The 26,271-nt window shown below is 37.8% G+C and overlaps 1 protein-coding gene across 3 annotated transcripts in view; it reads left to right on the top strand.

Annotated features, from left to right (window-relative positions):
* Positions 1 to 26,271, top strand: part of LOC136857805 (uncharacterized) — a 240,432-nt gene that overhangs the window by 127,957 nt on the left and 86,204 nt on the right. For all 3 annotated transcript variants that reach the window (XM_067136747.2, XM_067136748.2, XM_067136746.2), the window contains 2 exons: positions 2,363 to 2,453; positions 13,243 to 13,520. In XM_067136747.2, coding sequence (XP_066992848.2) covers positions 2,363 to 2,453; positions 13,243 to 13,520 — 369 coding nt within the window. The remainder of the gene's footprint in view (positions 1 to 2,362; positions 2,454 to 13,242; positions 13,521 to 26,271) is intronic.

The raw sequence follows: 26,271 nt of genomic DNA, 5'->3' as shown, positions 1-26,271 counted from the left end.
ATAGTTTAAACAGATTTTTTGATAAGTCTCCTTTTCTGTCAATAAAGATCTGTCAGTCTCCCGTATAAGTGTGATACCAGTGTCCACTGCAACTGATGAAAGATCATTTTCTGCATTAAAGCAGTACGCACAAAACAGAACAGGATAGAAATGGCTTTTGGATCTTGGACTGATGTTAATTGAAAGTGAACTACTAAATACTGAAAGAAAGAGAGACATTTTTCAATTTAATACTCGGAACGTTTTGCTACAAGGGATCGACGAGTGGTTTAAAATAAATAACAAGGTACATTAAATAGATTTGCTTCAGTTCTGAGAACAGATGTCTCTTATGATAGTATGGCTATTTTAGCAGTCTTTTACAGAATTGCAGTAGTCTCTTAGATTTTGTTATAAAGTATTGGTACTATGTCTGTTTACATAAAGGTAATCCCAAAAATAAGGTCTCCTATTTTTTTATAAATACACAGACCTGTTCATTTCTACAACAGTTTACATCATTTTACAGCTTGAACATTTAGCTATTTTTCTACATAATCACCATTTCGGTCGAATATTTTTGTAGACGCTGTGACAGTTTTTGTATGCCCATGTCATACCAGCTCACCGCCATGCTGTTCAGGAAGTTGTGAATCTCATCTTTCACCTCGTTGTCGGTGTTGAATTGCTTTCCAGCCAAATGTTCTTTCAACTAAGCGACCAAGTGAGTGACTGGGTGCCAAGTCGGGACTATAGGGTGGGTGGGTGATGATGTTCCACTGGAACTGTTGCAGGAGAGCAACGGTTTTCCGGGCGATGTGCGGGTGAGCGTTGTCATGGAGGAAGTTTACACCCTTGCTCAACATTCCTCTTCTCCGGATCTGAATTGCCCGTCTGAGTTTGTTCAGGGTCTCACAGTACCTGTCAGCGTTAATTGTGGTCCCAGTGGGCATAAAGTCGACCAACAATACCCCTTTTCGATACCAAAACACAGCTGTCATAACTTTACCGGCAGACTGTGTTTGCTTGTATTTCCGCGGCTTTGGCGAAGAGGGATACCACCACTGGCGTGATTGTTGCTTGGTCTCAGGTGTAAAGTGAAACGCCCGGGTTTCATCACCCATGACAACTGAGTCCAGAAAGTTGTTCTATTCAGCTACAAAGCATTGAAGAAATGCACGGGAATAATCAACTCGTTGCCGCATGTGGTCTTCAGTCAGCATGTGCGGCACCCATCTTGCGCACACCTTCTGGTATTTCAACTTTTCCGTTAAAATTCTGTGAGCAGCGCTTTGGGAAACCTCATGAACCAAAGTGCAGAGATCATCCCTGGTGATCTGCTGATCTTCACACATGATTTGCTCAACCTTCACAACTGTATCGACGGAAATTGACGGTCTCCCGCTCCTTTGTTCGTTGTGAATTTCAGTTCAACCAGCTGCAAACTCTCTACACCACTTACAAACGTTTTTGACATCCATGCACAACTCACCATACACTTCCATCAATTGGCGATGGATTTCAATCGGTTCAGTACCTTTTGCGTTAAAAAAAAAAAACGAATAACTGCGCGCACTTCGCACTTGACAGTAACATCCAACTGGAGCTCCATTCTCAACGGCTGCCAAGCCAAGACTGAGTGCCTCAGTGCGGCATGCGCGTGTTTATATGCGAGCGCGGAAAACACACTTCACAATATTGTGACCGACAGCCACACGAACAGAGTTCTGTATTTATAAAAAAATAGGAGACCTTAGTTTTTGGATTACCCTCGTAATTGGTAACATTATACATAATTGAATCAAATATAAATAGTAAGAAGGAGAAAATGTAACTATGCAGATGCTTGGGTAATATGTTGGGTCACCACATGTCCCTGACATATAGCTCCAATGAGAATACAACTGCATCCTTCCACAATGGATTGTGCAGTCAGTCTCTTGGCATTGGCAAATTTCCAAATTGGCAACTGATCAAAATGGTACTCTGGTAGAATGATCATGCCTTTAACTCCAAAGGGCGGCAGTAATATGTTAATTTAAAAGTAAGTCCTTTAACAAAATTTATTTTCGTAAAGTACTCTGCAAAAGTAATAACTGGTCTTCTCATAGTTAACCAAGCAAATGTGGTGCGTCTAATAGGCATTGTGCCAGGTTTTTTTTATCAGAACTGTTGCTGCTCATCCATATGGCAAGAAAACTACATTATCAACAATTTGATGTGACCTACATTGTAAACATGGTAGGAAAGGTTTGATCTACTGGCAGAGCTAACATATGTAGTTGGGTAGTTAGTAAGTAAGTAAGCTCTTATGTTGTGATGTGTTTCTTTCTGGAATTCAAATAAATGTTTGTATATTTAACTTTCTTTTCTAATTTGACAGGTGAACATCCTTATGCACAAGTAAAGTCTTCAAGTCATATTTCTGGAGATGGTTTGCTAAATGAACCTGGATTATCTCGAGCATCATTAAGGTAAACTAGCGTGTAGTGAAGCACAAGTTGGACAATAAAAAAATATACCACTAATGATGCCAAAGCATGTAAGATTATCAGTATGGAAGGGTTCCTAGGTTAGAAAACTGTTAATAGAATGTATCAAATTGATGCGTTTATGGCCTAGAATACTGTATTTAATTCACGAATATTTTTAAATTATTTTCTCTGAAAATTCAAGCTTAAAAAATGGTGTGCGAGCTACATGCAGAAAGTTAGTAAATGGAACTTGATTAGAAGAAATAGCTCCTCACAAATTTGCATAACAGATTGTATTTTATTATCTTTCTTAACATGATATTGAATGTTAATAGACGTATTAAAGTTTGTAGCACTGAGCGAGTGGCTGCGCAATTTGGATCACGTAGCTGTCACCTTGCAGTCAGGAGATTGTGAATTGAACTGCACAGTCAGCAGCCCTGAGATGTTTTTCTGTGATTTCCCATTTTCACACCAGGCAAATGCTGGTGCCGTAACTTAATTGAAGCCACGGTCACTTCCTTCCTTCTCATAGCCCTTTCCTATCCCGTCGTTGCCATAAGCCCTATCTGTGTTGTTGTGACATAAAGCGAATTGTAAAAAATAAAAAGTTTGTAGGATTCCATTCGTATGTGTCTAATCCTGTGTGTGAATTCTAGTCAGAAACTGTCACTGTTAAAAGCATATGATCACAATAACACCCATACTGAGTTAAAATTATGGACTCTGGTCAAAAATTATCATCATTAAAAAAACCATACAGGGTGTATCAGAACTATGTTGACAAAAAAAAATCAAAGATGGTCTTCGTGTTAAGAATGATGGTGCAATCAGATTGGTGGAGAACATTATTCTTTTCAAGAAAATGAGGTTACTTTGTTACTTCCAGGTGTGCGATTCAAATTGACAAACTTCCCGTATTTGCTATGCCAGAGAGCCAGCCACTGCCTGTTGCTGTGTCTTAGACTACGGAAGGTAGGGGAAGTGGGAGACAGAGGCAATGCTCGGTGCAATTGCGCAAGTTTCTTGTTCGTTTCGTATAGTTGCTTCCCAGTCCCAGTAGGCATTATACAGTTATTCTGTAGAAATTGACTTCTATGTGAACCCCATAGAAAGAGAAAATGAACTTATACCAAGAATACAGAACCCCCTGTAGGTGGGGGACACAGACGAATAACACACTCATGGTATCCCCTGCCTAATAACAGAAAATGAAAATTTAAAAGTCCACCTTTTCAATACAGAATAATGTTAAACTAATTAAGTTACAATATTTACTTTTAATTACATTCTTAAAACATTTAATTTTAAATATCCCCTGCCTGTCGTAAGAGGTGACTAAAAGGGGCCCTAGGGGCTCTCAACTTGGAACATTTTTTAGCGATCATGGGGCCCTTAGCTGAGTCCTGGCATTGCTTCCACTTACTTGTGCCAGGACTTTTATCTATTCTGTCTGACCTCCCTTGGTCAACTCTTGTTCTTTCCCACTCCGATGGTATTAGATCATTCGAGGCCGTGGGAGTCTTTCATTTTCACGCCTTTCATGGCCCTTGGCTTTCTTCGTCCGTTACCTCATTCCTTTAGTGACGGATCCATTCTCTTTTCTTCTTTTTTTTCTTTCTCTCTACCCCCTGTGGGTGGGGGACGTAGACGAAGAATACAACCACGGTATCCCCTGCCTGTCGTAAGAGGCAAGGGGCGACCAAGGGATGATCGAATTCGAACCATGAGACTATTTGTAATAGTACCGCCATGCGGGGAACACCATAGGTCACTTTTACTTGCGCATAGTACCACTATGTTAGGTAAAAAGGTAGGTTTGTGATTAGTAGCAACAGAACGCGCTGTCGGCTTCAACAATACCTGTGATAGTACCACTATATGAGCGACACCATGGTTCTGGCTTGCTTATGATTAGTACCCACTATATGAGGAACACCACGGGATAGTACGAGTCCCTGTGGTTAGTACACTTATATGATGAACACCATAGGTTTGCGTTCCTGTAAATGGCGCAGAATGTGCAAAACACCATAGGTCTGTGTTACATGTGCGAATTTCATTACCTGTAAGTAATACCATAATGTGTGGAATACCGAATGTCTACGCTACTTTTGATTAGTACTGCAACATGACAAATACCATGGTTTTACTTTCCTAGCGATAAGTACCATTATGGGAGGCCAATGACTTGGATTTTGGACCCCTTTAGACTACAAGCATCATCGATTCAGTATTGTGCTATAGAAGCAGTCCCTTGACTCGTCGGCTGAATGGTCAGCATACTGGCCTTCGGTTCAGAGGGTCCCTGGTTCGATTCCTGGCCGGGTCGGGGATTTTAACCTTAATTGGTTAATTCCAATGGCACGGGGGCTGGGTGTATGTGTTGTCTTCATCATCATTTCATCCTCATCACAACGCGCAGGTCGCCTACGGGAGTCAAATAGAAAGACCTGCACCTGGCGAGCCGAACCCATCCTGGGATATCCTGGCACTAAAAGTCATACGACATTTCACTTTCAGCAGTCCCTTGGTCACTAAATAGTATTGTTTTATATATATGTGCTGACCAGCACTGTGCTTCCGAATGTTTATGAAAACTCGATAAAAAATTAAATAGTTCGAGGATCTAGCCTGCAAACGCTGGTAGGTGCGAAATCGTACAGTGTAGTTTAATATACTTGACGATAGAAATATATATTAATGCTTATAGAATCTCGTACGGCAGATTCTTGAAGGTTGGAGATGCAGAACAGTTGTTTTTTATGTCAACTCCTTCCCTTTGCAGTTATTTGTGAAAGATAAAAGTGAAAGGTGAGTAATTCTGTTTTAGTAATTGCAGATCCTAAGTATAAACCCCAAGGGCCCCTTGCTCAATATAACAGAGGAATGTTACATTACTTTAGATCAATATGCCAACCCTAATTCTAATATAAATGAAATTGCAGATAAAATAAACATCATCTTTAACACAGCCATCCCTTCTTTAAAAGATGCTTATCTCAAAAGAATCAACAAACAAAACCTGACAGGCGTTAAAGAACTGCTTAAAGACATGCCCAACTCCACCCTTACCCCCTCAACAGCTACTCCTCCGCCCCTCCCCCTCACTGCAACTAACATTAGCCCAAGACGAACACGGAGCAGTGCACAACGTGCTCCCAAGCTACACACAACATCAAATCAACAAGAATAGTAAGTACATATATACACATTCATTCCACACAATTAATAGGCATTCCCAATTACTAAAATAGAACACCATAATTCTACATGATAACACGACAGCTCACACAGCAGCCATCGTTCAGCATCGCTTACAACAGTGGGGATGGGAGGTTCTTCCACACCCGCCTTATTCACCTAATCTGAGCCCATGTGACTATGATCTAATCCCCAAAGTCAAGAAGCCATTACGTGGACAACGGTTTGCTAACAAAGAGGACATCGTAACAGCATTTCTGAGAGAGGTGTCACACGTTAGCGATACACATGCAGTGAATGGTATTCAGCGCCTGCCCCACCGCTGGCAACGCACATTGGAAACCTTGGGTGATTATTTCGAAGGTCTGTAACCAGTGGGGACCTGTCCTTTGTACGTAGTCTTGTGTATTTGCTGTCTATACCATAATAAAACAATGTTTACCAATGGCCTGTGTTCTGTCACTTTCCTACGAGAATCTGCTGAAGTAAGAATTTGTCTTCAGGCACTATACATAAGTACATGCCCTATATTTCCAAATGCATATCTTAGATTTTCGTGTTGTCTCCTGTTCGCGAGAAAAAGAAATAGTTGCCATGACTTATGACTCGACCCTCATATATACTTAATTTATTGTAATCTCAGTTCAACACGGACCAATATGAAATTCTTATCTCTCAATCTTTCTTCTTTACCTGCAAGTTTTTGATCTACTCCTGCAAGGTTGCCTTTATGCCCTGGCTCTCTCTGCTGATCTCTGCTGAAGTAAAAACACAGAAAATCTAAGATATGCATTTGGAAATATAGGGCATGTACTTATGCATAGTGCCTGAAAACAAATTCTGACTTCAAGATATTCTTGTAGGAAAGTGACAGAACACAGGCCATTGGTAAACAGTGTTTTATTATGGTATAGACAGCAAATACACAAGACTACGTACAAAGGACAGGTCTCCACTGGTTACAGACCTTCGAAATAATCACCCAAGGTTTCCACTGTGCGTTGCCAGCGGTGGGGCAGGCACTGAATACCATTTGACCGAGCTCTACAGCTGCAGTTGCTTAAGTGCGGTCAGTATCCAGTATTTGGGAGATAGCAGGTTCGAACACCACTGTCGACAGCCCTGAAAATGGTTTTCCGTGGTTTTCACACCAGGCAAATGCTGGGGCTGTACCTTAGTTAAGGCCACGGCTGCTTCCTTCCCACTCCTTGCCCTTCCCTGTCCCATCGTCGCCACAAGACCCATCTGTGTCAAAGCGACGTAAAGCAACTAGCAAAAAAAAAAAACCATTCGCTGCATGTGCATCACTAACGTGTGACACCTCTCTCCAAAATGCTGTTACAATGTCCTCTTTGTTAGCAAACTGTTGTCCACATAATGGCTTCTTGACTTTGGGGAGTAGATCATAGTCACATGGGCTCAGATCAGGCGAATAAGGCGGATGTGGAAGAACCTCCCATCCCCACTGTTGTAAGCAATGCTGAACGATGGCTACTGTGTGAGCTGTCGCATTATCGTGTAGGATTATGCCATTGTCCAAAAGATCTGGACATTTGGTTCGCACTGCACGGCGCAATTGGTACAACAAAAAGGAATTGCAATAAACTGCATTGACAGTGTGCCCCTCACGCATTGGATGACACACAAGAACACCTTGTAGATCGTATGCCAGGATTACCATAACCTTCTTGGGTGACTGATTTTGTCGAACCTTGTGTCTCCGTGGTGACCCCTGATGACGCCATTCACTTGGCTGTCTCTTCGGTTCAGGTTCATAAGCACGTGCCCATTTTTTATCGACTGCAATAATGCGATTCAAGATGGCTTATCCTTCTTGCTGAAACATCTCCTGATTGGTGCGACATGTTTTTGTAATAAGTCCACTTCTATACCTCAGTTAAGTGACGTGGCACCCACTTTGTACAAAGTTTACGCATCTGTAGATCCTTGTGTAGAATGCGCCGTATTGTTGCCGCTGGTATTTCTGTATGTTCTTTCAATTCCGCTAGAATCCAGCACCTGTCCTCGTGAAAACGCTGATAGATCACCATTATCCGTACATCTTCGTCCGTGGACACTGGACGGCCTGGGCAAGGCAAATCGGCAGTTGATACTCTACCCCGTTTGAACATCTCCACCCACCTCTCCACTGTTCTATAGGGCATGGCATGCACACCTAATGCTTCACGCAGCTCTGCATGGCATTGGCGTGCATTTCTGCCACGGAGAACTGTTATTTTAATATGCAATTGTTGCTCCTGCTTGTTGACTCCCATTTTGTGACGGTCTCACTCACACACTGAACTTGGGGGCATGCTTAGACCCACCCTGTTGTTTACATACACCATCTAGTGGCATCATACCCAAGTACATACCGTATGTTTCCAAATGCATATCTTAGATTTTCTGTGTTATCTCCTGTTCGCGAGAAAAAAATAGTTGCCTTGACTTATGACTCGACCTACGTATATGTAATATCGATAAATAGTAACAAGGTTAGCACATTTGTAGTTAGAGCCTACATGATATGTGTTTAGAGTCTTCAAAATGACTTAAATTATATTAGATTCTTGCGAGTGATTATATATGCCAGTGATATAAGGGAATAGGTAGTCTTCATCAGAAATGAGACAAACCCCAGTTAGGGAATGTACTAAAGTGATAATAATGTTTCAATGAGAGCAAAGAATCCCATTTAGCCATGTTATACCATACATTTGTGAAGTGTTTATAAGAGGAATAATTTTATGATCTTCGGTACATAATGCCAAGTGATTTTATGATATGTAGAGGTTAAATGTTAGCATAATAAATTAGGATAAATGTTAGATATGGATATAATAGCGGACTGAAGACAGCTTAATGTTATTTGAGAAGATATTGATCCAGTACTTTGAAAATAAGGTTATTGAGCGTCAGATACGATATATAGGCGATGTGAAAGAATATGAAGAGATATAAGATAAAATGAGTTATGAAGAAGATATAATAATGATGTTATTTGATGAAAATGAAGAATGTATTGAAGGAATATGTATTGCTATGACAAAATATGAGATGTAAATGAGTTATTTGAAGATAAGGAAAGAAATATTGACGCACAGTAGGATCATATCTGTTCATTATGCAGTGACAGTGTATTGTCTGAGAATCCATATCCTATTGTTAATGGTGACGTGGTTACACATACATGAAATGTTATTGTAGATTAAGATCATCAAAAGGAATCCTTATAAGATTGATTGGTTATGCACTGGATATTTTAAATTGATACTTCCACTTTAAAATCACATATTTCCCAAAATAACGATGGCATACGTTGGTTAACATGGATAATTGTGAGTAGATATTACATAATGTCTTCAAAGATGTTTTTCCCTAGGCAAGATACTTAGAATAACTTGCACATGAGGTCATTTATTGATATATTTGGACATATTTGAGAATCTTATTCCCTTGTTATATACATCCAATGATGATTTGCATTTAAAAGTGAATTAATATAAAATATGATGATGGTTAATATAATAATCTTAATTTTAATAGAAGCAGATTTGTGCTGTTGAGTGAGAAACTTATCTTTTCCAGAAGCTTATATTGAAATGCTACAAAACCAAAATAATCACATTTTCTTAACGAATCTTGTCCTAAGCAAGATTAACGAAAACTGATGTATAGAATGATCCTTCCGATCAATGTAATCAATAACTTCCCATGCAAAGATGCATTTTATCATTTTACTTTATGAATATTTTATTAAATATAATCAGTAACCAATTTCAATTGCGATATATATATATGAACCTAATGGCATGGTCAATGCAGATAGTATGAGCAAAGATGATTATTACTTACCAGAAGAACAAGCATTAATTAATTTCCAAACTTATTTTCATAAATTTACTTTCTTTTTCATCTATGTAATTATTATTTTCTTAAATAAATGATATTAAGGTTTGTATGATGTGTTATTTGAAATTTTCTATTATAACGAAGGTCAGCTTAGATTTAAGCTATTGAATTATCGATTTTCTTGCTATTTCATGATTCGTCCGGTGGAGACGCCCATCAATCCTGATGACAGATAGATCAATATAGGCGTATCAGCATTGTCTGGATCCCACATTAAAGATATTTATGAAGATAGGAATAATGAACCCTGAGATTTGGTCAGGATTTCTTTACGTCATCTATCCTGGATGTGCGAAGGGCGTATAAAAAAACATTAGCTCCCAAACGTGGGGCATAGTACTGTAGCTTCTTGTTTCCCAAATACCATCTTGCATGGTCAGACTGGTAGGCCTGTTTAGTTTATTTTCCCATTTTAATCCTTTTCATGCTATAGGTAATGAAGAAAGGAAATGCAAGTTTGAAGTTAACCACAGAAATTAGTGCATGGGAACATTTCAGGAGTATTATGTGTGGGCGATAAAGGCACAGTGGCTGTAGCAGCGCTGTCCTCAGCACACAGGTTAACATAAACAGCTCCTTTCCTCATGAGAATTTTGTTTTGTTTTTGTTTTGTTATTTTATTTTGTCTCCTCATTCTCGTGCTGCGTTCTAATAATGTGATGTAATAATTATGAGCGATAAGAGAATACAGTGCTTAGCTTGTGTAAAGGTAAATATAAAAAGAATGTTCAATTTTATGCCAACACGTTACGTATGGTAGGAGAGAGAGAATACAGTGTGCTTAGTGATATCTTCTTCAATTGTGTTTTTTTTATGCACGGAGGAACGTTACTATATTACCGATATCAGTGTTATTCAATATTTGCAGTTTTGATACATAGTGCATCCATGTATAAGTGTTATGAAGGTTTTTTATCGATCGTTAATTTGTTACTGCTCTTTCCTTATCTCTAGGTTTGAAACTATCCGTGCAATACTGCAAATATCAAATGTTATTATTGGAGCATCCGTGTCCGGGTGTGTTCATTGACGTCAGGGACCCACTGCGTTGCATGGACATTTTATATCTCAAGGGGTTCTAAAATCATCTATTTAATCAGGAAAATTTAATATACCAGAATACTTTAAATGGGGAAAATATACATATATCTTAATCAAGGGACTGAGAATATTCCACGTTTTAGGGAGGAAAATTTATTATGCAGGAACTTCTTAACCAAGTTTTACTTTGAATACATACATACATACATACATACATACATACATACATACATACATCTTCATTATAGAGTGTTACACAACTTTCAGCATTCACTCTGCAAGCCTCTGTGAACTAAGTACCTATGTTGTCCTCCATTTGCAGCCAGCACTTTGACATTGTTGAATTCCACATGACTTATCATTAAATCACCCTAAACCGAGTCTAATCATCGTCGCCGTGGTCTCCCTTTGTTTCTCTTACTGTCCATGGCTTATCCTCCTCCATTCACCTCACATGCTCCACCACTGAAGCCCATTGATGCGTACAATTTCATCTGTCAAGTTTGTTCTTAGCTTTTATCTCCTCATTCATACCTCCTACAACTGTTCCCACCTGTTTGTACCAGTAGTCATTCTCGCTACTTTCATGTCTGTTACATCTAACTCATGAGTAATATTATTGTGTTAAAATTCTTTTTTTCTTTTTATATGCTATTGTGTGATTAGTACTTTCATTATCATTTACTAATCATACACATTTTCTTCAGTTACCTTTATTGTAGCAGTATGCATCTGTACTTGAAGTTTTACATGACCATTGATATTGTGATCATAGCCACAAGATCTCCAGTTTTATGGGGAATCCAAACTGCCAGGAATGTGACTTTCCATTTTTAAAATCCCACATGCATTGGCCAGGATTTAAACCTAGACTGCCTTAGTGAAAAGCTAGTGATATTGACTCGTGGCTGTCAAGTCCCCCTATAATAACATTTGATAATGTTTATATAATTTTTCTACATCAGTTACGGTGTTTGAAGAAGAACGACGACGTGAAGAGGATAAATGACAAGCACGGAAACACCATCAAGCTCAGCCCCACCCTCCCCTAGCTATTCCATGTGATCTGCATGGACGTATGTTTTGTACCAAAAGTGTGCTGCTAAGTCATATGAAACATTCACACAGCATTGCGAGTGAAAATGTAAACTGCTGAAGAATATGTTTACTCGGATACGAGATGCAGCTGACGACGAATCTTTCATTATCAGTATTGGTTTGGTTCCTCTAATAGATCTTAAACCATGTTTAGTGTGGTTATGTTCCAAACTATCTTGTTTTATCTCGCATCCAATTCTGTTATTACTTTGTATCTTAATATGCCATAAATACATACATTGTCTCACCAATATTTCTTCAGTTATCTGTTGAAATGTAATTAAGTGAAAAGTTTTTATACTTGATATCCAAATGTAATCTTGCTTTTAATTGAAGGGAATATTTAAAGTGCCATACTCAATTCATGTTATTTTAATGTAATTTCCTGAATAATTTTAGTTTGGCTAACATGATACAGTAGTAGTCTTTTCTGCAATGTAAATGGTATTTAATTACAAAGTTTATGTTAATCATCTTTTTAGAACTCATATATACACTAGGTAGTTTTTGTAATTCTGCTTTAATTGTTTTCTTTTGTTAAAGATTAGTGAAGTATCTAAATGTGTGTGTAGTTTTTTCCTAGTATCAAAAACATTGAACATTTCAAATTATTTCAAATTATTTAATTTTCCATTTTATTGAACAATTTTAGCCAAGTTAACTTTTATTAACCTTGTTTGATAAAGTTTCACATTTATAAGTTATGTATTTCCATCACTGAATGTACGATTTTAAATAATGCTTGATATAAACAAAATCAGGGTGATCGCTGGGCTGAGTGGTTCAGACAGTTGAGGCGTTGACCTTCTGACCCTACCTTGGCAGGTTTGATGCTGGCTTAGTCCTGTGGTATTTGAAGGTGCTCAAATACATCAGCCTCAAGTCGGTAGATTTACTGGCACGTAAAAGAACTCCTGTGGGACTAAATTCCAACCCTTTCGCATCTCTGAAGATGGTTAAAAAGTAGTTAGTGTGATGTAAAGCCAATAACATTATTATTATTATTATTATTATTATTATTATTATTATTATTATTATTATTATTATTATAAAGGGAGATTTGTGTCATCTGGAGGACGAGGTCCTATTTATTAAAAGAGCATTTATCTACTAACAAAATTTGCTGGGGATTATCAAGTTATCTGGTTAAAAGCCTCTACTGAATACTAAAAATTTGCTTTGTTCAGAACTTTTTATTTTATTTTATTTTATTTATTTCATTTCAATATAGGCACCTGAGCCAAGGCTCTTCTTGGTGCAATACAAATAAATGACAATTTGATATTTTCATTTTCAAATAATTATGACGTTCTCATGTTACTAACATTTTGGTTGGGATTCATATAAGAAGTAGGTTAAAATCTCACTTTAAACTGCCCTTGTAGTGATTTACCAGTACTTGGCAAATGTTCCATCCCAATTCTAGCCTACATTAAATATTAGAGGAAACTTCAATGGTGTGGCAACTTGTGTGTTTATTTTGTATAAGTAGTGTCCACTGGTGCTCATCAGTAAAATTTGTGTTTGGTTGTAGGAATGAAGATGTTGGTGTTGCCAGTTGTAGTGGTGTTCCCAGTGGCAGCACCTGTGAGATAAACGATGGCAATCCTATCCCTCCACCTCGTACTCGCAAATCTAACTCGCATGGCTCCTTGATCGCAGCAGCTGCAGCAACGCAGCCACCTGGCTCCGTTCCAGATATCCCAGCAGCTACTGCCATTGCTGGTCACGTCTCTGCAAACCAGGAATTGCCATACATGACTCCTCCAATCCTTGCCTCAACCAACTTCAGTGGAGACTCACAAGATTCAAGTGAGATATACAGTATAACAGTTTATATTACCATGTTTATATAGTATTAAAATACTTCTGCCTTTTTTCCAACCATCCTTTTCAAACTTTTAAAAATTATTATTGTATGCAGTGTTCTCTCATTAACTAAAATATATCCAACTTTTTTTTACTGACATCACTAGGGAGCAGATTTTTATGTAATTACATAATTTTTGTGCATGTTTTAAAACAATTTACTATGTTTATTATTCCTATTGTGTATCCGCAAGCATTAAAACCTAATCTTATTTCACATAAAAACACATATTTTCACAATTTTTTAAAATACATATTTTAAGAAAATCCACAATAAGCACATAAAGTGGCAGTATTTGTTACTCAAAATTTAAAATGCTACTGTGTTATAAAATTGTGCTCATATTCTCATTTTACGATTACGGTCGTGTTTTTTAATAGTGTATCTTACATCATATTTCTGAATCTTGTGGCTATTTATGGACTTCCCTACGGAAGTTCGAAGACTTGCTGATGACTGACTAAATATACTGTACCTTAGCTAGCATTCTAACGCACTTGTATTAGTCAGCCAGCTCTGGTTTTGTTTATAGAATGTCAACGAAAGGCAATCACAGAGAGATAAGGTGACGGGGAATACCATAAATTAAACTGCGCACTGAGGACTGGAAAGTTATTCTCAGTGGAATTGTGTCACTCCTAAGAGTAACGTTAGTTGTTCATGTCCATATGTCATTCCCGTAGTTGTCTGATTTTTCTGAATTTCTAATATTTCATTCAGTGTCTGCTGATCTTCTTTTTTATTGAAACAGTGATTCACCATGAATGAGTGCGTAACCTGCAGAACAGTGCCGAAAGTGAAGTCTAGTACTAGATCGCGTCTTTAACAATACGTCGAGGAATTTAAAAACATTTTCACTACCGATGAAAAAGTATTGTTTTGCCAACCATGTGGCAGAACAGTAAGTAGATCACCGTTCTCGAATAACCGAGGATTTGTCTGGAAATAAGGACATTGCGGCTGCTTCGCATGTGCCTTCGTGACAATTACTAATAGATGAACCAGCTACTTCAGATGTAGGCCCATCCAAATACTCCCAGTATTATCTAGATTTATGCAGAGCATTTGTTTGTGCCAACATTCCTCTTGGCAAAAATAATCCGGGACTGAGAAATTTCCTAACAGAATACATTAATTTTGAATCTCCAGACGAATCCACATTAAGGAAAATGTTACGAAGAAACGTTACAAAGAATTCGGGCAATATGTGGTAGCGAGAAAGTGTGGGTGAGCATTGACGAAACCTCTTATTCAAGTGGCAGAAAAGAAGGAAATGTTGTAGTTGGTGTGTTGAGGAATGACAAAACTGCTTGTGAACATTCTTATTTGCTAGCATGTAAAGAAATGCCTGTTGCAAACCATGTCACTGTAGCTAGGTTGTTCAATGAAGCCATGCACTTACTTTAGCCAAAAAGGTGTAAAATACGACAATGTTTTGCTTTTACTTGCTTATAGTGCAGCTTACATGAAAAAAGCAGCCAAAGGTCTTTCTGTAAGCTTTCCAAAATGAATACACGTAACATGCGTAGTTCATGCTCTACACAAGTTAATGTGAAACTTTAAGGGCTCAGTATCCTAAAGTGGATAAATTAGTGTCTAATGGTAAAAAAAGTCTTTGTAAAAGCGCCCTCAAGAATCGATCTGTTTAAAGACAAAAACCCAGATCTTACACTTCCCCCTCTGCCTATTGTCACGCGGTGGGGTACCTGGCTTAGTGCAGTGGAATACTACACAGCCAATTTTGAAAGTTTTGCATCTGTTGTAAATGCACTAGATATAAACGACGCTTCTTCAATTGAAATTCTTCAAGAGTTACTGAAGGACAGCTCTTTGAAGAGTGATTTGGCATTTATATCTGCCAGATTAAGCTTCTTGTGTAAAACCATAGACATACTTGAAAAATCCACTAACCTGTTGTCTAAAACAGTGAAGGAAGTGCATGCCGTTGAAAATAAATTAGGTTCGTTCTCAGCTTCACAGGTACAGGGACTGTTAACCTTTTCACTCCCAAGTATCTTTCCTGCTTATGCATGCCCCATCCTGGGTTATTTTGGATAATTTCACACTAGCTGAAGTAAGCTAATATTTATTTTATATTTACAACTATTTATAAAGTTTTATGACCAAAAATGAAATTAAAACATTATCCCTTCACATTTTCATCGAAACTTCATTACTGTGTGGTAAATTTCCATGCAGGGGTGTACACAAAGTGAAGTACTACACTTGACACATTCATATCTAGTTTCCTTCCTCTTATGGCTTATCTTATTTGTCCTGGAACACACTACACATTCTCTCGTAGGGCCTTTCTTGCTCACTGTAGCTGGTATAGGAGACAGGAAGTGTCTTTCCTCAAGTCTCATTGGTGGTGGACAGGATGATGGACAGCCTTCTTTCCTGGTAGTTTTCTGACGGCTGCCAAACTGCTCCAGCATTTGGCGAATGAGGTTCGGTCTGAACTCCTTCGGGGACACATTTGATCCTGTTAGCATCTTCATTATTATGCAGGCATTCCTAACAATAATGTCCAGAATATGAAAGAAAAGTTTTTTTGTACCATTTGATACACTTTCTTCCTGACTCGATGAAGCTGAGCTGCATATCAGCAAAATCCAAGGGTCCCATGTTGTGCTGACCGCACAATACCATACATTTGCCACGAAGAACAGCTATTATTTCCTTAGTAAATGTGTAAAGAAGATGACAGCATGCAGTATATTTAGAGTGCATGTAGTAATTATTGCTGAAGATGAGAAATGTAAGACAGAGGAATCTTGTTCAAATTCAAGTTTTTAAACAACAGTGTCTAAAAAATTCTAATTGTGACCGATTCATTTTAATGTACACAAAATAACTCAGTATTGCTAGAATGCCTGCAATAGTTGGTTGTGTGGAGCAATGTTTTTGCAGTGGAGAGGAATAACTCAAAATATTCAGCTTACACAGCAAATTATTAATGCTTAGTTTTGCCAATAATTATTGCTGTACTATATCTCCAATTTTAAATTAAGGTAAGCCGTATACAGTGTATGTGTCATTACATTAGCTACACAGCTGATCCTAGTTGTCAATCAATAGATTGATCATAGACTCGTATGTAGAGACACCATAAGTACATCATTTGTAGTTGCTACTGGTTTGCCATATCGCTATTCATATTAGAGATATTTCACATTCAATATGGTGCTTGTTTTAATTCATCTAATTTTTCCATTATAAATTTCTCCTTGCATAAATGAGGCTCCCTACATTTTTTTTTTCAAGACTGGAAAAGAAAATTGCATCTATTTTTGTCAACTGAAATTTAGTATTTTTGCCGCTGCCAATACTCTTCAGTATTCTCCCCATAAATTTTTGTCAGTCGGGTGGCAGGAATGAATAACTGCGCGGAGAATACTACGTAAAAATGAATATGATAAAATTTCAATTCATTCCCCTCAAATCATTAACAGTAATATCAGACAGGTAAATGTTAACTGTAAAATTGAACTATTTTAGTGTTATTATCAGGAACAAGACATAGAGTATTTTGAACTTCTAGTGTTCTACTGTTCGTTCATAACCATGTAACACCCGGAGTTACCACTCGGTTGCTGTGGAGTGCGATATGGGTTTCTGATGTCATGTAGAATTGAGTACTCACATGCAATTCCACACTAATCCAGATATCGCTCTATATGATAGTCATGCTAAACATTTAAACTCCATTGTAATGGATACAATTATGCTGACAGTAACGGAGATTTATCATTTAAGTAAACAGTTTTAAAGTATTTACACTTAAATTTGGAGTCCGACTCGTTGGCTGAATGGTCAGCGTACTGGCCTTCGGTTCAGAGGGTCCGGGGTTCGATTCCCGGCCAGGTCAGGGATTTTACCCTTAATTGGTTAATTCCAATGACCCGGGGGCTGGGTGTTTGTGCTGTCCTCAACATCCCTGCAACTCACACACCACACACATCACTATCCTCCACCACAATAACATGCAGTTACGTACAAATGGCAGATGCCACCCACCCTCATCGGAGGGTCTGCCATACAAGGACTGCACTCAACTAGAAATAGCTACACGAAATTAATAATAACTTAAACTTGGAGCACCTAGTTATTTAAATATGTATTAATATTACATAAATAGCACATATCTAGGTTATGTTAACTGGGCAGTCTGTAAAAACAGCAGGGTGGTGCGCCCATTAGAAAGGTCCTAGGAAGAACACTGCTCTTTGTTGAATCATATCATGAGTTCTGGTGAAAACCATCATTTTTCAGCTTGGTTATATACTGTATCATTTAGGCATTGATTTCCCATATTTACACGTTTGGTACCACGAATGAACTGTGCCCTTTTATTTGCCGCGTTCAGTTCTCCCTTTGGTTGCATCATTATCAAATCTTGTTAGGTTGCATATTACATTCTTTGGCCACTGGCTTTACAACTTGTTTTTCTGGAAAATGTATAGCTTTTAATTTGAAAGCTGTGGTAGAACTACACTTCTTGTTTTTCGTGTTATTCAACTCTATAATTTTTACACACACGCACACACACACACACTTATCAGCAAACTATCACACAAAACACAGGTTACTATCAAAAGGAAGTTGTTACGTCATTGTTGTCGCCAATTCATTGACATTTGAAATACGATTTAGCACTGTTATTGTAGCACTATGAAGTGAAAGCCTTGTTCTTTGATGAATTATGTTGGGGAGAAGCTTTAATTGTTAAAATTTTCCTTGTCCTGAAAAGCTAGGAGGGTCTAATAGAGTAATAAGTTTCTCACACAAAGCATGGTTTCATTTACATGGTTATGTTAATTCACAAAATAATAGTCATTGGAACACTGGATTGATAGACAAAATTTGGTATATGGTGTGCTGTAACTGTAGCCTACATGATTAGAATTGAGGAGCTATCTGACGGTGAGATAGCGGCCCCGGTATAGAAAGCCAAGAATAACGGCCGAGAGGATTTGTCATGCTGACCACATGACACCTCGTAATCTGCAGGCCTTCGAGCTGAGCAGCAGTCGCTTGGTAGGCCAAGGCCCTTCAGGGGTGTAGTGCCATGAGGTTAGTTTAATATAAATCAAGAGAAGTACGAAACACATTATATTCATATGGTGTCCAGTAATGAAAGGAATTATAAAACAGCACATACTAATTGGGATTCATTTGGATTGGTAAGGGAGTTTTTAGAATAATTAGTACAGCCTAATGAGCCACATGTTGAAGCTTCTCCTTCACATCCTTCGTGCCAGAATCTACAGGCAAATAGAAACGGGCATTAGCAACTCCCGTTTACAAAATGAGTTTGGAACATGAGAGGTTGTCTTCAAAGTTCATATCTTGGTGCAGCCGCAATGTTAACTGCAATGTCTTTTTCATACTTCATTGTCTTTGAAAAAGCATTTGACAAGGTTTGTAATGAGAGGATGATTGAAGTCCTGAAAACCACAAGCATAGATGAGAAGGACCTTCAATTTATAGCCAGTCTCTACTGGCAACAAAAAGCCACAATCAGAGTCAGGGGATAACATGACAGAAGTGGTCGTAATAAAAATGGAAGTGAGATTAGGGTTTATACTGTTGTCTTTGATCTTCAGTTGTTGTTACTCTGAGCATATCTTTCGAACAGCCCTTGAAGACATCAACATTGAGTGCTGATCAACAGCATTCGGCACACAGATGGCACCGTGTTGATAGCTGATAGCTAGGAAGGAGTACAGAGGCTTCTGGATTGCATTATGATGACTTGTAAGGAGTTTAGGTTGAGGCTGAGTGCCGAATTCATAGTCAGCACTTATACATGAGTGGAACCCGTAAGTAATAAGGGATCACTTGTAGTAAGTGTTCACTTATGTGAGTTTACATTTCATAGACAGCACTTAAAGAGTACACTCACTGATACAGTAAGTATTCACCGGAGATGTGGCAATGCTGTATATTATGCTCATGCTGATCGTGTAGTTCTGGCTACCGAATAGTGGGATGATCTATTGTGTTTTATTTATCGAAGGACATCACGCGACATTTGTTGTCATTTTTTAGGTTAAAAGATCGTCTATATTGTATTTGGTTTATCAGAATGGCTAACAAAACAGTGAGCTGAGACGACACCTGCAAGAACTTGGGTTGAAGTACATGCACATAATATAGAACAAGCAGATGGACCCAGTTTCTCAGCAGAATATGAATGACGTGGGAAAAACTTGTTGTGGACAATGCAAACTGTCACAAGTGAACTATGTAGTGCAAGTGGAAAGAAGTGGTTAAAGACTTTATTTGTAAAGTATGATATGATGTTTCATTTATTATGACCTAACCTGTACTGTTATTTGTAAAGTATGATATAATGTAATGACCTAACCTGTACTGTGTAAGATTTGTGACATATGCATTTGTAAATAGTAGAATTCTGTTCTATATTTCCTGGAAGGATCCAGAAAGTTACATGAATTGTTGAACAGGGTGTGTTGTTTTGTGGGTAATGTATTCTAGAAAATATTTCTGACTGTTCTGGAAATACGACGTTCGCGATCAGGTGTATCCTAGAATGTTTGTCAAAGTTCGCGACTGAAAGTAGGGTTGTGATTGGTGAGTCTAGGTGGCGATAGGGAACTCATGCAAGCTGATTGGTTGCTCCAAGGCCAGAGTTTACCTATATATAGAGAGAGGGGCAGTGTTCATAATAATTCGGTATTCTGAATTCGGTCTTGTCTTGGCCTGATCTGCCATTAGTCTGTGTTGGTCTGCGTCGTGTGCGAGGGCTCGCTTCCAGGATGGCGCACCTTTGGGTAAGCACTCTTACTTTCCGTTCCGGTTAAAATTTCCGTAATGTTCGTTTGCAGTTTCGTATAGGAGTCTGCCCTAGCCTAACCTAGATTTTCCAAATTAATTAATTAGGACGCCCTAGCTTTTCAGCTGGGCTTGCCTGTTTGTTGTCGAGGCATTCCCTTTTCTTATTTCACAAAATATGTAGATTGTAATTTAATATATTTACCTTGGGCTTTGCCTCTGGTAGTTATGTATCACTTGAGGTACGCTAGATTTTGGAGAACCTGTTCACTTCACTGTAAATTGCATGGTACGACTGCATTTGTAGTTAGATGTATAGTTGATTTGAAATTTGAATTTACACTGCTACGAAGGTATTATCAAAGAACGTCTAAATTATGTATATCACAGAACTTATAGTTCGTAAGTTGGGATTGTATTTGGAATGTATTTGTAAAATTCTTTTGTAAATAATATTTTTCAAATCTAAGGATCACGGCGATTTATTTCGGAATCCACAATCTAAGCCATGTCCATGCCTTCGGTAGGTTCCCAGCCTTTTCCACCTTCCCGGTTTGTTGTCCACTAGTTGGCCATACTGATATTTGCGTATATGTTGTTGTTGGAGATCCGCATAATGCCAGCTAACGTTTTTCTGAGGGTGTAGTGTTTTCTGATATTGTGTAGTTGCTCTTACCTTCCCCCTTTACTGTGTTTGTGCCTTGTTTTGTGTAACCACTGTTGTAGAGGTTACACAAACTACGAAAGTGCCCAGAGTCTAATTTTCTTTACATAATATGTTTATAGTTACCCAGGTACTTGAACCTATACAAATACACATCTAAATATAGAATATCTAGCCTTACAATGCTTTTAATGATTTGACAAATATATCTGTAGCTCTTACGTTGTAGTAGGCCTAATTACTTCTCCAATAAAATGTAAATGGTGTAGTATGTTTTGATGTGCGATGCCATGATTTCAGAAACTTGTGATATAATCTGGCAAATGATTGGTTGACTAACCTGATTTAATTAGCACCAACCAACCTTAAAATAAATGGTGATAGTGCAACACGTTCATTTTTCGTATAACTCAGTATTGTTCTTTACTCTTCTATAGGCCTATAGTCATGATAACTTATCAACTTGTAACACGTTTCCAATGAATTAAGCAAAATAATAATAATAATAATAATAATAATAATAATAATAATAATAATAATAATAACAATAACTTGAAATTAAGAGGTGGCATATAATCTCAAAACAATATCTTCATTAATGGTGAGATAGTGAGTCCTCTAGAGGTTATGTTCACTCTCTCAATCAAAGGAACAAAGATATTCATAACTGTCACTTTACCAAAACAAAATCTTCTTTCAGTTGTTGGTCACATTACATTTCAACAGGATTTTCCATCTCTACTCCGTGCACAGAAAGCATTCTGTGAATGAAATGCAGTATATTCAGCAAAAATCATTATTCTCCATCTTGCTGCAACATAAGTGAGTCACTTAAGTGTATGAGGGAGGTCCACTTATAGCAATAAGTGGGACACTTAAGTAGGTAATATGAAATGAAACCTGTCTAATAAGGGGCACCTATGTATAAGTGCTGTATATGAATTCGGCCCTGAATGTCAACATGACCAAATACATGATCTTGGCCAAGCAGCCAGTGACAGATCAAGGCATGTTGGTGGCAGGAAGTCCTCTCCACAGTTGTCGAGATGGCTTATTTGGGCCTCCAGTCAGTGAGGATTGGGACCACTCCCTGGAATTTGATCGCATTGAGAAGGCAAGAACCATGTTATTCAAGATCCTGAAAGACCTCTAAGGCCATGACCGCAACCTCGACCTCAGAGTAAGTCTTCTTCGTTGTTATGTCTTTACCATCAAGATATGGAAACTTGTCTTCTTTGGTCACATGATGTAACACCCTGAGAAATATGCTCTGTTCCAAAAAGAAAGATATGTTGCAGATGCGGCTTGTACAGAATAAAGATCTCGTTGCTGGGAAACATACGTCAGTAGTTCTCTCCATATCAGGCAACATGTTTGTTAACATCCGCTTAAGAACATGACACTTTACAAAGGTAAAATTAAGTGTATCCTCCTAATTCAATATATCACATAATTCCATCGTTAGATGGAGTAAACAAGTATGTTTTGGCTCATTTGAGTCATCTTCAGTGAAAAGGGGGGGGGGGGAAGGGTTTTAAATAATTTACATAATACAAGCTAAAAATGTGCCAAACAACATAATGAAGGAACAAATGAAGAAACAAAAGAAGAAACAATATTTACATCATCATATGGAGCAAAAAACAACTCGCTGAGATAAAATTCAGTGAAAACAGGGGTTAATAGAAAACATAATTTTATCTAAAAACTGTGTCAACCTAAGAAGATAAGAAATGAAAACAAGTGATACAGATGGAAACGAACAATAAGTGCACATACCGAGGTTGCAGGCCTCTTAGTTTACAAAATTTTGGTTGTATAACAATTCAATACAGGATGAAATCACTTTGTCGAAAATTCTGACCAAAAGTCTGCCTTTGTAGAAACACCATCACCTCGAATGGCTAGGAAGGGAGCTGCTGTTCTAAAGTTTTAAATTTCATCGGGGTTTTTCCATCACTTGTCACATGCATTTTGCCTGCACGTTATCTCAGGCTTGGTTTCTCAAACTTTTTCGCTCCTGATGTGATGGTGTTTCTACAAAGGTAGACTTCTCAATCTAGCGGTCGCGTTCTCAGTTATTGTTTCACAATGTTGGCTGGTTTGTTTGCCTTATTTTAGAAGGCCGGGAGGGCCGCGATAAAAATTGAGAAGCTGTGTTAGAGAAGATGACAGATGCATGATAAACTGTAAGTGACCTAGTGGAAACCATCTATGAAGTTCCAATCTGTAATGGAAAAAATAAGGTTGTGTGAGAAACTTGGGCTCATGAGTAACACAGCTTCTTCTTCTTCTGTCCTGGCCATATATGTACCCATAAAACAGGCACTCCCGAGCTTACCCAGGGTCGGCTCGTGTGACTCGAGAGAGTATGTCTGACATTCTTGCACCATATCTAATGGCACTTCACTTTTCCTTAAGGCCTCAAAAGTTCGTTTCCATATTGCCTTAGGACACCCTCTTCCTCTATTCGGCTCTTTTATGGCAAGACCGTTCTGTACTAAATGGCATTCATTTCTTCTTCTGACATGACCATACCAACGGAGCTGTTTTCCCTCCATTTTGTCACTGATGGGCACAGCTTTGAAAGATCCTCACACATGCTCATTGTGCACTTTGTCATGCAGAGTGACTCCCATCGCAACATCTGCATCGCTGTGACCTGCATTCGCTAGTCATACTTTTTCTGCCTTGTGCAACATTCGGAGCTGTACATGAGGGCAGGCCGGACAGTGGATTAGTACACTTTGTCCTTTAATTTGACTGGCATCCGCTTATCACACAGAACACCAGTAAGAAACCATCATTTCATCCAGCCAACATTGATGCGGTGCTTGACATGTGCATTGATATTACCATCCATTGTGATGACTGAATCAAGATATTTGAACTTGTCGGTCATCGTCATTGGTTCCCCAACAAGGAAGACAGTGTTGTATGGGCCCGCTTGCCCAGGCTGTGCAAAGTTGAAGAACATATCGTCCCTGCTCTGGCAAACTAACGAATCTGAAAATTGTCAAGAGGTTAGGAGAGCTGAAAGAAGTTGTGATTACTCATGTCAAATCAATTTTTATATTTAATTATTGGTTTTATGTGTTAGACATATAGAATGAGCTGCAGATGTGAGACTTTGTCAGAGGGTAGACAGTATATAAATAACAAAATCTAGACCAGAACTTCAGAACTACAGATTCCTTAGTTTGTCAGTTTCGCTAGTTTGCCAGAGCAGGGACGATATACTCTGTCTTCTTGCGACTTATTCTTTATCCATTTGCCTCTAGTATTACTTACCATCATTCCAAGACTGCCTCAACCTTCTGACATGATTCACCAACGAAAACAATATCATCTGCGTGAAGTATGGTCCACACCAGGTCTGTCATCAGCTGCTCCGTCACGTAGTTGATGACTATGTTGAACAGTGCTGGGCTCAGTGCCGACCCCTGATGTACACAGACATCAACATGGAAACTATCTAAAACACCTGCTGTGGTTTTCACCATAGTAGTTGGACGTAGGTACATATCTTGGATGATCTTCATATGACCTCAGGAACTTTTTGATGTTTGAGTGCTGTCTAATGCACCATCCTTCGGGGAAATTCTTTCTTGAGCCATATGGGGCGACCCATGTATTGCACCGGCTGTTTCTCCCCTTCCGATTACATCACGTATAAGAATCGACTGAATGGATCATCCATTAATAATGATGCTAAGTATCAGTAGCTATGTTTGTCTCCATTAATCGGTGTATAATAAGTTCATCACGCTTGTACAGGTTCCAATTAAAGCAGTTTTCTCCATTTCGCGTTCTGCTGTAAGCGTTAAAATCATCTTCAACTTGCTACTCGATACCTCTCAGGGGTAACTAATGTGCATCAATAAGGGATATTTTTTTAATGTGAGGTCGACAGGGAACCCGCATTTCCTTTCATAAAATTTACCAGCACTTTCCCCCTTCCTTACCAATAAAGTCATCATCCAAACTCATTCAACTAAGAATAATCATGTAATAATTCAACATAAGCTTATCTGCTATAATTATGAAAATAAACTGCAATAGTAGTAATTTAAATATATAAATACTCGGTTTATTCAAAGAATTAATATAGGATGAATTAAAATGATAAAATAATATCCAATTTCATTCAGTATCTCTTCATGGAAAGGATAAATCTATAAAGTTTTTGATTAAGCTTAATCATTCTTCTCGTAAAAAAATATATATATATGATTCTCACAATGTAAAACAAAGAAAACTTTATGGAGTTACGTAAGTCATGACTATCAATCTAATTAGATAGTATTCTTGTTGAATATTCATGAAATTAAAGTATTAATTAAGTTAACGTATGGATAAAATCATAAGTAAAAAAATTAAAAATGGTTAACATCAAAATTGAATCTCATTCAGTTAACTTGAAATTGCTTATTTCATTTTTTTTTTGAACAAATCATTCATCATTCCCTTCATCTCTGATCTTCAAATGTAATGCTAGCAGAGAAAGCAAAGTTCCACATTATTATAGCTCCCAATGGCTATTCAAATATATTCCGATGTATATAAAAAAAAATATCAATCACTTTCACCAAGTTACTGGATAAATATATCCAAATTATTTCCTAAGAAATAAATGTAGGTATCACCTAACAATAAATTATTATCATTATCCTATCAGGTCTTACGTATATCGAGAATCATGATTGCGTCTAAGTTCAATTACGATTTCATGGAATTTTATAGAATATAATTAGTAACAATATTTATTTATCAGTGGCGGAGACTTGATTCAAGAAAATGCTTCCTTTCCTCAGTGATAATTTTGACAACAAATACCAAACAAGACTCGTTATAACATGCATAATCTTGTCAGAAGAATTCAGGTTTACCTCAATATTTATTATTTGGAGATGTTATTTTTGTGAGTAAATATGGTTATATATATATATATGGTTATCAACCTACGAATTGCGTAACGTATTTACAGCAAGAATATCCCATTAACCCAAAAATATCTTATAATGTTATTCAATTCATGCCGCCAACACATCAAATAAAATCAATGGTTAATATCACATCATGTAATTACTACCAATAAATCTCAAGTATCCATCTCTCTCCATATTTCAACCGTAAACATTACAACTTCACCTAATTCATTTCTACAAATATATCCCTCAGCATATTTATACTTATAATCTCATGTTTATGGCGAATAAACTCTTAAT

This window comes from Anabrus simplex, chromosome 1 (assembly GCF_040414725.1).
Source record: "Anabrus simplex isolate iqAnaSimp1 chromosome 1, ASM4041472v1, whole genome shotgun sequence".
Classification (NCBI taxonomy): domain Eukaryota; kingdom Metazoa; phylum Arthropoda; class Insecta; order Orthoptera; family Tettigoniidae; genus Anabrus; species Anabrus simplex.
Note: the sequence above shows the minus strand (reverse complement) of the source record. Positions and strands in the feature narration are given on the sequence as shown.